The sequence below is a fragment of the Homarus americanus genome, unplaced genomic scaffold, assembly GCF_018991925.1.
Source record: "Homarus americanus isolate GMGI-L3 unplaced genomic scaffold, GMGI_Hamer_2.0 scaffold18005, whole genome shotgun sequence".
Taxonomy (NCBI): Eukaryota; Metazoa; Arthropoda; class Malacostraca; order Decapoda; family Nephropidae; genus Homarus; species Homarus americanus.
In genome coordinates this window covers 49,473-62,265 of record NW_024743682.1, presented here as the reverse complement: position 1 = coordinate 62,265, position 12,793 = coordinate 49,473, and the positions used below count along the sequence as shown (strand labels likewise).

The following is a 12,793-nucleotide window of genomic DNA, read 5'->3' as shown; positions in this document are numbered from 1 at the left end:
TTATTACACTTACACACACACACACACACTTACACACATACTTACACACACACACACACACACACACACACACACACACACACACACACACACACACACACACACACACACACACACACACACACACACACACACACACACACACACACACACACACGAGACAGCACTGAAGTCTTTATTAAGTTACCCAAATCAAACTTTCTGCATAAAAATAGTCTGCCAGATTGTTCAACAGCCAAACAATAACAAACTACCTGACTGTTAACGTATTCAACTCGACCTTCACTGACGACCATTCAACCATTTTCTTAAAGAATATTTTTTTTTACATTTCTTCTGAACGAGTCATGCTGGAGGGGGAGTTGACCCGTTAATATAATGTTACCTCCACTGGGTGTAGTGTGTAGTGACTGGGTGTAGTGTGTAGTGACTGGGTGTAGTGACATGCCTTTATATTCACAGGTTGGGGCTGAGCCACGATGGTGATCCTGTAGCGGCCAATGACTGTGAGGACGAGGGATATCAAGGCTCAGTAATGGCTCCCCTTGTTGCTGCCACCTTCAGTAGGTTCCACTGGTCTAAGTGTTCCAAGACGGAGTACCACACTAAGGCACAGTAAGTAACAAACTAAGGCACAGTAAGTAACAAACTAAGGCACAGTAAGTAACACATACACACACACACACGCAACTTAATTATACAGATTAGGTTAGGTTAGTGAAGCATTCTTTCTCAGGTTGCTGGGCGTCTCGGTAAACATGTAGTTGAACAGAGTCGCCTCTTGGGATCACGGCCGCCTTTCCCATTACAGGAAGGAACAGCTCCACCTCAAGGAAATCAGGAGAGGAAGTTAAACCTAAAAATCGGGACGTGAAAGATACTACACCTAAAAATCGGGACGTGAAAGATACTACACCTAAAAATCGGGACGTAAAAGATACTACACCTAAAATCGGGACGTGAAAGATACTACACCTAAAAATCGGGACGTGAAAGATACTACACCCAAAAATCGGGACGTAAAAGATACTACACCTAAAAATCTGGACGTGAAAGATACTACACCTAAAATCTTTGGATGCGTTTCACTTCCTAACATAACCCTATATATTGCTGGCTGCAGATTATGGAACCCAAAACTAGCGAAAAGGACTAAAAAGCCCCCCAAAAAAAAAAAAAAAGATGAAAAAGACCTAAAATGAAAAAAAATGAAAAATTAGAAAAACATTAAATGCTGGAAAAGACCTAAAAGGGAAGAAAAGACCTAAATTTGCTGGAAAAAGACCTAAAATGCTGGAAAAAGACCTAAAAGGGAAGAAAAGACCTAAAAATGCTGGAAGAAGACCTAAAATGGTAAGATGGTAACGCCGAGACATGTTGGGGGGAAGGGGGGGGGGCAGTGTGACGTCAAAATTAACATCACTGTGGTTGGGGGGGGGATCGGGAGGAGGGGGAGAGGGGAGGGGGTATAAGGTAGGTGAGAAGAAGCAAACAATTTAACCTAAGTGAAGAAGATGTAAACAATTTAACCTAAGAGAGAAGCAAACAATTTAAAATGCCAAGGGACAAAGGAAATGCAGGAGGAAAGATTCAAAATATAGAATGAGACTGAAAATGTATGAAGAAAGTGGAGACGTTCATTGAATTTGCTGAGAATAGAGTAGACTCAGAACACAAGGGTAGTGAAAACTCCCTCTGACCGCTGTTAAGGTGTTCCACATTTATGAACGCTGTTGAGGTGTTCCACATTTATGAACGCTGTTGAGGTGTTCCAAATTTATGAACGCTGTTGAGGTGTTCCAAATTTATGAACGCTGTTGAGGTGTTCCAAATTTATGAACGCTGTTGAGGTGTTCCACATTTATGAAAGCAGCTCATCACCAAGTATTCTCGACTTTCCTCGTAAATTTATCTAATATAATGAACCATTTTATTCATTGAGACTAGAATGTAACATTCTTATAATTAGTTTCTCTATTGTAACTTTATTTATCCATTTTCACCCTTGATCACAACATCCAATATTTCGTTCACCAGTGACAGTCATATACTCAACGTGTTTGCACCAGTCACACCATATTGCACCAGTCACACCATATTGCACCAGTCATTTTTTTAAGTAATGTCAAGTGTTTTTTTGTATTTTACGTTATAATTTCCATCAGCTTATTTTAATCATCGTGTGTTAGGTACCATATGTGTTTGCTGAAGTGTGAAGCTTTATGTGCCAGACTTGAGCTTCAATGACTTACGAGAGAGTGTTATTATTATTATTATTATTATTATTATTATTATTATTATTATTATTATTATTCCATATATCCAGTAATAAAGAAGTCATATTTGTTTGTTAGCTGTGTTTAGTGTGGCCATGACTTGTTTATTGTGGCCATGACTTGTTTAGTGTGGCCATGACTCGTAGTGGTGACATTTTCACTCGCTGCACTACACGGTTGTGGTATATACTGTGTTGTGACGTGTTGTGATAGCTGCCATATGGTTTTAACATCCAATACTGTCAAGGTTATGGGAAAATGTTTGTTTATTTTTTAATTCTCTCTCTCTCTCTCTCTCTCTCTCTCTCTCACTAGAGGCAGGTTTATTCTGTAACACTTAATTCTTTAGTTTTAAATTATGACACGCTTATTAACACTGTATACAAGAAAATATTTAAATTTGTAGATGAAAAAAGGAACTTGTTAGATAAGCTCGACTGTATTTAAACTAAAATTTATGTAAAGTAACGCTACACAATCTTCCTTTATTGTGAGCAGCTTAATGTGAAGCTTCAACCATCCCTTATTGTGAGCAGCTTAATGTGAAGCTTCAACCATCCTTTATTGTGAGCAACTTAATGTGAAGCTTCAACCATCCTTTATTGTGAGCAGCTTAATGTGAAGCTTCAACCATCCTTTATTGTGAGCAGCTTAATGTGAGGCTTCAACCATCCTTTATTGTGAGCAGCTTAATGTGAAGCTTCAACCATCCTTTATTGTGGGGCAGCTTAATGTGAGGCTTCAACCATCCTTTATTGTGGGGCAGCTTAATGTGAAGCTTCAACCATCCTTTATTGTGAGCAACTTAATGTGAAGCTTCAACCATCCTTTACTGTGAGCAGCTTAATGTGAGGCTTCAACCATCCTTTATTGTGGGGCAGCTTAATGTGAAGCTTCAACCATCCTTTATTGTGGGGCAGCTTAATGTGAAGCTTCAACCATCCTTTATTGTGGAGCAGCTTAATGTGAAGCTTCAACCATCCTTTATTGTGAGCAGCTTAATGTGAAGCTTCAACCATCCTTTACTGTGAGCAGCTTAATGTGAGGCTTCAACCATCCTTTATTGTGAGCAGCTTAATGTGAGGCTTCAACCATCCTTTATTGTGGAGCAGCTTAATGTGAAGCTTCAACCATCCTTTATTGTGAGCAGCTTAATGTGAAGCTTCAACCATCCTTTAAGTATGATAACATTAATTAACTAAACCTTTTAACAAATACAATTAACCAAATCGATTATAATTAAGAAATAATTTGCTGTATTTTAAATGGATCAGAGGTTATTAGTATTATTTTATCCAACAGTGACTGGAGTTGTCTACTGAATAAACCTCAATGGAAGAACGCGACCACTGTACTATCAACTATTAAGTACCAATACTCTCTTGACGACCAGTGCAGGATGGAGTTTGGTGAAGGGTAAGAGGAATTGTAAGGTTGTGATCACTCTTGTTAATTCCTCCTTACGTGATGTCTCTCTCTACTTTTATTAAGTCCTCCCTTGGTCAGATCATAACAAACTTACAACATATAATTATCAGCTGGAGTTTTACATTCGACCAGTTATGAGAGTCAATCTCTTAAGGTAATCGTGTTCATCTTTCAAGACCATGAAAATCCTTTACCTACTTTAGTTAATAAGTAAAGTAACCGCTACGATGTTTTTATTAACTGTTTAACACTGGAACCCAAGATGCAGGTTTATTTTTTTTAGTGTAATTAACTAAAACATTAATATAAGAGCAGCACTGACTGTATCATATATGAAGGATGCGGTGGCAGAGTAGTTACACCACTCGCTTACCGTCTTTAAGGGACCCGAGTTCCACCCAGCTGTAACCAGGTACAGTCAACTAGTAAAGTCTGTTCGTCCCTTCCTCCTCAACCACGAACCCCGAGATTCAGACTTGTGAACCCAAAGTATTAGACTGATATATTATTCTGTCCATAAATGCTTCAGGTTCACAAGTCTGAGTCTAGGGGTTCTTGGTTTAGGAGGAAGGGACGAACAGACTTTAGTAGTTGACTGTACATAACTAGAATTAGGGATACTGTGTCATAGTGAGTCATGGGCCACGCTGCCTCCTTGTGTACTGTACTGAAGACTTTGCCCACACTGTTCCTAACTTATGTTTAGTTTTAAAATTAGGATGAACCAATTTTTTTTAGATTTTATTATCTGAAAAATTATCCTCACATCTCCACCTCCCTGGTAGTTGGTCCTCTACTCCTCCCCTCACCTCACCTTATTACACATATCTTCAATAAGGATTTCAGTAAGGATTATTTCTATTTATCATTATTTTGCAAAGTAAAATTCTGTCTTTTCAACCAATATCTCAGATTATCTGTGAATGTCGGTCCACATGTGTTGGTGTTTTAGTCACACACCTGTTAATGTTACAGGTATGGTCTGTGCAGCAGCTTTGGTGCGACGGACCCGTGTACTCACCTGTGGTGCAGCAACTCCTCTAGCCCACACCACTGTAAGACCAAGAAGGGGCCGCCCCTCGAGGGAACCACCTGTGGTGAACAGAAGGTGAGGTGCACCAAGCTGTCCCTGGTCATGCCATCACTGGAGTAAGCTTATCCAACATACAGTACTGTACAAAAAGCTGTCCCTGGTCATGCCATCACTGGAGTAAGCTTGTCCAACATACAGTACTGTACACAAAGCTGTCCCTGGTCATGTCATCACTGGAGTAAGCTTGTACAACATGCAGTACACTAAGCTGTCCCTGGTCATGCCATCACTGGAGTAAGTTTGTACAACATACAGTACACAAAGCTGTCCCTGGTCATGCCATCACTGGAGTAAGCTTGTACAACATACAGTACACAAAGCTGTCCCTGGTCATGTCATCACTGGAGTAAGCTTGTACAACATACAGTACACTGCTGTCCCTGGTCATGTCATCACTGAGTAAGCTTATCCAACATACAGTACTGTACAAAAAGCTGTCCCTGGTCATGCCATCACTGGAGTAAGCTTATCCAACATACAGTACACAAAGCTGTCCCTGGTCATGTCATCACTGGAGTAAGCTTATCCAACATACAGTACTGTACAAAAAGCTGTCCCTGGTCATGCCATCACTGGAGTAAGCTTGTCCAACAAACAGTACTGTACACAAAGCTGTCCCTGGTCATGTCATCACTGGAGTAAGCTTGTACAACATACAGTACACTAAGCTGTCCCTGGTCATGCCATCACTTGAGTAAGCTTGTACAACATACAGTACACTAAGCTGTCCCTGGTCATGTCATCACTGGAGTAAGCTTGTACAACATACAGTACACTAAGCTATCCCTGATCATGTCATCACTGGAGTAAGCTTGTACAACATACAGTACACAAAGCTGTCCCTGGTCATGCCATCACTGGAGTAAGCTTGTACAACATACAGTACACAAAGCTGTCCCTGGTCATGTCATCACTGGAGTAAGCTTGTACAACATACAGTACACTAAGCTGTCCCTGGTCATGTCATCACTGGAGTAAGCTTGTACAACATACAGTACACTAAGCTATCCCTGGTCATGTCATCACTGGAGTAAGCTTGTACAACATACAATACACTAAGCTGTCCATGGTCATGTCATCACTGGAGTAAGCTTGTCCAACATACAGTACACTAAGCTATCCCTGGTCATGTCATCACTGGAGTAAGCTTGTACAACATACAGTACACTAAGCTGTCCCTGGTCATGTCATCACTGGAGTAAGCTTGTATAACATACAGTACACTAAGCTGTCCCTGGTCATGTCATCACTAGAGTAAGCTTGTACAACATACAGTACACTAAGCTGTCCCTGGTCATGTCATCACTGGAGTAAGCTTGTACAACATACAGTACACTAAGCTGCCCCTGGTGTAAGCTTGTGCAGTATAAAACTTGCCAAGTTATTCGTATGATTTTACTGTTATTTCGAGTTATTATAAACAGACAATATAATTGAGTTCACATTAAAATTTAATTCATTAACAAATACATTAATCTGTAGTACAATATTGATGTACATATATATTGATGTATTAATATATATTGTGTATTAAAATGTTATATTCCCATAATGACCCCAAACTACACAAACCATGCAAGGTTATTATTTCCTCCCTCACAACACTAAGGCACCAGTTATAAATGTTGTTATAACTTACTCGGGGTCTCGTCTGGTCAGCATCAATCCTGGACAGAAATATTTCCCTAATAACCGGAGCTCTGGCCAGATATTGTTCTCTTCAATTTTTAAACTGAATCTGAAGCAATCACATTTTAGTTGCATGATTTAAATATTTATTTATTCACACCATAAATCTTTATTGTCTCCCACAAAACACACACACACACACACACACACACACACACACACACACACACATACACACACACACACACACACACACACACACACATACGCCAATCAGAATCCACTCAGGTTTAATCACAATATGTAAAAAATAACTTGTAAAATCTTCATTATTTTTATTCAGGCCGCTGCTGTCCATTGACACACATAAATGTAGGTCGATTTTATACAGGTGTAGAGAGCAATGCCGAGTCTTTGCTGAATGTTCATCTAAAACTTGAGGTACTACATTATTATCTATATGTACTTCACAAACTTGCCTTTTAATACAGTAATACGATGACTGAGTGGACACAGTACTGAACTCCTATCTTATGTGTCACTGGTTTACCCCCACAGTCCACCCAGCTGTGATTGGGTACCTAATGTAACGCTTGAGGAATTGAAGGTAATTGAGTGCAATGTCGGCCATATTGACTACTCATGTGCCGGAAAAATTAAGACTTAGCTGACACTGTGTTTTAGGGACTCGCTTTGATATATGAGCCGATACATAATCAGAGTGGGCCCCTTGTTCACTTACTCTACTTATACTGTCACTACTAATATAAATGGTGTTCCTTCCAGTGGTGTCGACACGGATTTTGTGTGGCGGTTAGTCAGGAGACGGAGGACACTGACGGTGAGTCTCCCGTCAGACACAACCCGCAGGATGGTGGCTGGAGCACGTGGAGCCAGTGGGGGCCGTGCTCCAGGACGTGTGGCACCGGAGTGGCCTTCAGAACCCGAGCCTGCGACCATCCTCCGTTAGTACTGAGATTTGCCTGCCAGTGTCTGTGAATCCCTGACCAAATGTGGCTGTGGGCGGATGCAGTAATGACAGAGGTGTCTTTGGTGTATTATGCTCTTAACTGATGATTCTGATGTAGTGAATGATCTTGATGTGTATGAACAGGTCTTTTGTATGTTTGTATTAATATGGGAATGTGTATGAATGTTTACAGCACTGTTTTATGTTTGTGTACCTGTTTAAAGGACATTCCTCATATAAAGGCTAAACAACACCACCTGGGTTATGTGCGTAAGATCTGAACAAGGACAGGACAGTACATACGGTCTTCAAGATTTACGCACTGACAAACAATTATTCTGAGATTTCCTCTGTACAGTATTTGGATAGATAGTTACATAGTTGCTTTCTAACTGACCTCTGTGGCAGTGTGTATAATGGGATACCTGCCGAAGTTGTAGTTCATAATGAAGTGTTTAGTGGTGACAGCAGCTTGGCAGTTCTGCAGGTCAGCCATCATAGGAAAGCTCCTTGGAAGACTGCCGCATTACAGAAAACAGAATATGAAGAGTGTGTGTGTGTGTGTGTGTGTGTGTGTGTGTGTGTGTGTGTGTGTGTGTGTGTGTGTGTGTGTGTGTGTGTGTGTGTGTGTGTGTGTGTGTGTGTGTGTGTGTGTGTGTGTGTGTGTGTGTGTGTGTGTGTGTGTGTGTGTGTGTGTGTGTGTGTGTGTGTGTGTGTGTGTGTGTGTGTGTGTGTGTGTGTGTGTGTGTGTGTGTGTGTGTGTGTGTGTGTGTGTGTGTGTGTGTGTGTGTGTGTGTGTGTGTGTGTGTGTGTGTGTGTGTGTGTGTGTGTGTGTGTGTGTGTGTGTGTGTGTGTGTGTGTGTGTGTGTGTGTGTGTGTGTGTGTGTGTGTGTGTGTGTGTGTGTGTGTGTGTGTGTGTGTGTGTGTGTGTGTGTGTGTGTGTGTGTGTGTGTGTGTGTGTGTGTGTGTGTGTGTGTGTGTGTGTGTGTGTGTGTGTGTGTGTGTGTGTGTGTGTGTGTGTGTGTGTGTGTGTGTGTGTGTGTGTGTGTGTGTGTGTGTGTGTGTGTGTGTGTGTGTGTGTGTGTGTGTGTGTGTGTGTGTGTGTGTGTGTGTGTGTGTGTGTGTGTGTGTGTGTGTGTGTGTGTGTGTGTGTGTGTGTGTGTGTGTGTGTGTGTGTGTGTGTGTGTGTGTGTGTGTGTGTGTGTGTGTGTGTGTGTGTGTGTGTGTGTGTGTGTGTGTGTGTGTGTGTGTGTGTGTGTGTGTGTGTGTGTGTGTGTGTGTGTGTGTGTGTGTGTGTGTGTGTGTGTGTGTGTGTGTGTGTGTGTGTGTGTGTGTGTGTGTGTGTGTGTGTGTGTGTGTGTGTGTGTGTGTGTGTGTGTGTGTGTGTGTGTGTGTGTGTGTGTGTGTGTGTGTGTGTGTGTGTGTGTGTGTGTGTGTGTGTGTGTGTGTGTGTGTGTTCCCTCCACAGTTAAGCGTTTCGATGTGATTTTCAGTAAAAAAATAGAACTTATGTAATAAAACTCAAGGATTTTATTAACTTATAAATATTATTCAAAATAAAGTCTTGTAATACTAACTCATTACATTGACAAGGAAGGAGGATTCTTCAGAGCAGCATAACTACCATGTACAGCTGTCACGTAAAGATTAGCTGGTCTTTTATTTTCAGTAAAGGGAGTTTTTAGTAGTGCATGATGATTGATGCTGTGTATTGTCCACCAAAGGTTCCTGATGGTCTGATGTGTAAACATTGAATTATTGGTTTTACTTTTAAATGAACTTCTTGGCAGCCCTTAGAAGACTATCTCCCCTAAACATGGTATTAAATTTATTATACTTTTTGCAGTCCAGCTTGGGGTGGTCGTCGGTGCCGGGGTAAAAGAGAAGAGTGGAAGGTGTGTGGTGTAGAGGAGTGTCCACTACCGCGCATAGATATCAGAGCTCAGCAGTGTTCCTTCATCACCCGTATTGTCAATCTGGACCTACGTAGATCTGCCCTCTCGTGGCTACCATACGAACCCAAGAGGAGTGAGTCTACAGTACATTGTTTTGATTGAAGTGAATTTATGCTTATCATTCACAAAACTTTTTTTTTTTTACGGGGAATAGCCCACCCGGGCACAGGTCATCGACCCACAACTGGGCCTGGGGGGCGAAAAAATAAGAGTAAAAAGAAAAGGTTATATTAACCTACACCACGAAGATGCTGGAAAACCAGCTTTTTGAAGTGAGACAGATTTTATGAGTATGGAAACACAGAAGAAGGCAGAGAATTCTACAGTTTGGCTGTGTGAGGAAAGAAGAATGTACTATAACAGGTCATTCTAGACCGACATCCACAGAGAAACTGTGGGCACCGCGGGCAAGACGAGTGTTACGAGCCCACGGCCTTGCTGGCGGTACACAGGATGTCAAATCCACCGAACAGTATCCACTAAAGTACCTGTAAAAGAGAGAGAGTGAAGCAACATTGCGATGAAGAGAAAGGGAAGAAAGATTATCAACTAAAAGAGGAGAGTTAATAAGACGAAATGCCTTTGATTCCACCCTATCTAACAGTTGGACAGAAGAAGAGCCACCCCAGATATGAGAGCAGTACTCCAAGTTAGGATAAATGAATCCCTTATATATTTGAAGCAATTGCTCAGGAGTGAAGTAGCGACGGCATCTGTACAGCATTCTCAACTTTTGGGAGGCAGCTTTAGCAATATTGTGGATGTGTGGCTTCCATGACATATATGAGGAAATGGTGAGGCCGAGCATATCCATTTTAGAATTTGGTAGAATGATTGCATCCTGAAATGTGATTGGTGGGAGATCATCTAATTTGGAAAGTGTTTATTGGTAAATACTGTATTTTATTATTATTGAATTTAACCAAGCTTCTTCCTCCCCATTCGGAGATGCTGCACAGATCTACATTGATAGATGAAATGATATCAGCTCTAGAAACAGATGTAGTTTGAGAATTAGGGGGAAGGGAAAAATGTGAAGAAGAGTGAAGAGTAGAATTATTAGCGTAAGAATGGATAGTATTAGTCGTAGTGTGAAGTAAATCATGGAGAGTAGGTGAATGAACAGAACCCTGTGGGACACTACTATTGGTAGAGAAAGAGCGAGAGAATCGATCCCTCGACAACAACAACCATGGGTTGGTTCTCAAGGAAGCTAGAAATTAGAGAACAAAGTGGGGAAGAGAAACCATAAAAGCAAAGACTTGTGCCATACCCTGTCAAATGCTTTGGAGATGTCGAGGGCCACGACGAAAGTTTCCCCATAATCCCAAAGAGAGGATGACCAAAGATGGGTGCAATAGCAGAGCAGATCACCAGTAGATCTCGCCTGGCGAAAGCCATACTGGTGATCCGACAAAAGAGAATGGCATTCAAGGTGACAGAGAAAATGGGAGTTCAAGATAGTTTCGAAAATCTTAGAGAGGGATGAAGTTAGGGCAATTGGGTGATAGTTAGAGGGATTAGAATGGTCACCCTTCTTCGGGATGGGCTGAACCAAGACATGCTTCTAAGAAGAAGGAAAAGTTTGGGTTTTGAGGCAAAGGCGAAAGAGACGAGCAAGCACAGGGGCCAGAGCTTCAGCACATCCTCAGAACACGAGGGGGTATTCCGTCCGGTCCATGCGCCTTACTCACATCCAACCTGGATAACACACCGGCAACCCTGCGAGTGGAGATTATAGGAAAGTGCATAGGTTCAGTAGAAGGAGCAGGGGTAGGAGGGGTAGAGTGGGAATCGTCTAAGGTGGAATTAGAGGAGAAAAAGGTGCCAAAGAGATTGGCTTTGTCAGGGGGAGAGTTGGCCATAGAGTTATCAGGTCGGAAGAGAGGAGGAAAAGAAGGAGTGCAGAAGTTGTTACAGATGTTTTTAGTTAAGGACCAGAAGGATTTACTAGAGGAAGAATTAGTCAGGACAGCGGTCTTTCTATTTATAAAATTCCGCTTGGCCCCGAAGAATAACCTTACAACTATTCCTAGAAGTAATGAAAGAAGAGTGGGTAATAGGAGGAGATAGTTTCATAGCTTGATATGCCCTATCTCTCACCCTGCAAGCAAGAGAGCAGGAGCGATCAAACCATGATTATAAAGTGAAAGTTTTGGTAGAAGATGGGATAAATGCACTCATACCGCCCTGTATAACCCCAGCACATACCGAGGCGTCCCAACGAGTGGAGAAGCAACATTCATCCCAGGGACAGTCGGTGAAGAATTCTCGCAAGGATTGCCAGCTTGCCCTCCGATAGTGCCATAGTTGACGTTTAGAGGGGGTGGGGGAGGTGGTCGTGCCCAGTTTGATTTAATAGAAATAAGATTGTGATCAAAATACACTAAGGAGCCAGAAATTGAGTATGAATAGTGTGAGGGGTAAGAGGTAAAACAAAGATCAAGAATGTTAGTAAGTTGATCATGTTGATCAGGATCACGTGTAGGGTGTTCGATTATTTGTTGCCGATCATTAAGTAAGGAAAAACAGAGTGCTTCAGCTCCACCTGGGTCATCCCTTGCAGAGCCAAGCCACTCTCTGTGATGTACATTGAAATCCCGTAGGTTGAGGATCTCGGTGTTGGGGTGTGTGGATAGCAACGACTCATGGCAAGAAGTGAGATAGTCAAAGAGTTCCAAATAGTTGGTAGAGTTGGTAGAGATATTTTGAGCCAGATGACATCATAAAGGGGAGATTCAAGATCCGTGAGTCGAGCTATAGGTGTATGAGTGTTGCAGTAGGCCCATACACCTCCCTTAGAACGGAAGGAGGTATAAAGGTTGTTGTTGGAGACTTGAAAAGGTTTGGGTAAAGCTTCTTTGGTCAGTTGAAGATCAAATAGTAGTAGTAAGAGGTCAAGGGAAGAGGTTAATAGATGGTGCTCCACAGAAGGAAAATTGGATCTTAGGCCGCGAATGTTGGACAGAGTGTGAAAAAAGCCGATCCTCCAGCAACCGCGGTGGCGTCAATTGAAGCCCCAATACAAGTAGTTTGGTGATGATCAGGTCGGCCCTGGGGTCCATAACCTTCCCGACCAGTGGGACCCATCCGAGAAGGTCCCGCTTTAATATTACTGTCAACTGATATCATTGGAGAATAAAAAAATTGAAAGAATAGAACAGATCAAGAGTGAGGAAAGTTGTATATGTTGTGTTGTAGAGAGTAAGAGAAACAATTGAGACCCTGCAATTGTGTGGAAATGAGGCAGAAAGTCGGATCATCAACCTGGGACTTGGTCACATATGGCAGCAGAGTCTACCATTAGACAACACATGCTTCCAATATCTTCCCAGTACCTCCCTGTTTGGTAGCTGCCTACTACCTATTAAACTTATTATACTGTATATCTCATATATTTTGTGTTATAGGAAGTTAAGTCATCTGTAGGAAAGATTTAGTT

The 12,793-nt window shown here is 41.9% G+C and overlaps 1 protein-coding gene across 1 annotated transcript in view; it reads left to right on the top strand.

The window, feature by feature from the left end:
- LOC121877213 (A disintegrin and metalloproteinase with thrombospondin motifs 3-like) overlaps positions 1 to 12,793 on the top strand; it is a 55,572-nt gene that overhangs the window by 24,867 nt on the left and 17,912 nt on the right. Inside the window, exons 3-7 of the mRNA XM_042382828.1 lie at positions 463 to 615; positions 3,579 to 3,692; positions 4,680 to 4,812; positions 7,213 to 7,391; positions 9,243 to 9,424. Of these exons, the coding sequence (XP_042238762.1) occupies positions 463 to 615; positions 3,579 to 3,692; positions 4,680 to 4,812; positions 7,213 to 7,391; positions 9,243 to 9,424 (761 nt within the window). The remainder of the gene's footprint in view (positions 1 to 462; positions 616 to 3,578; positions 3,693 to 4,679; positions 4,813 to 7,212; positions 7,392 to 9,242; positions 9,425 to 12,793) is intronic.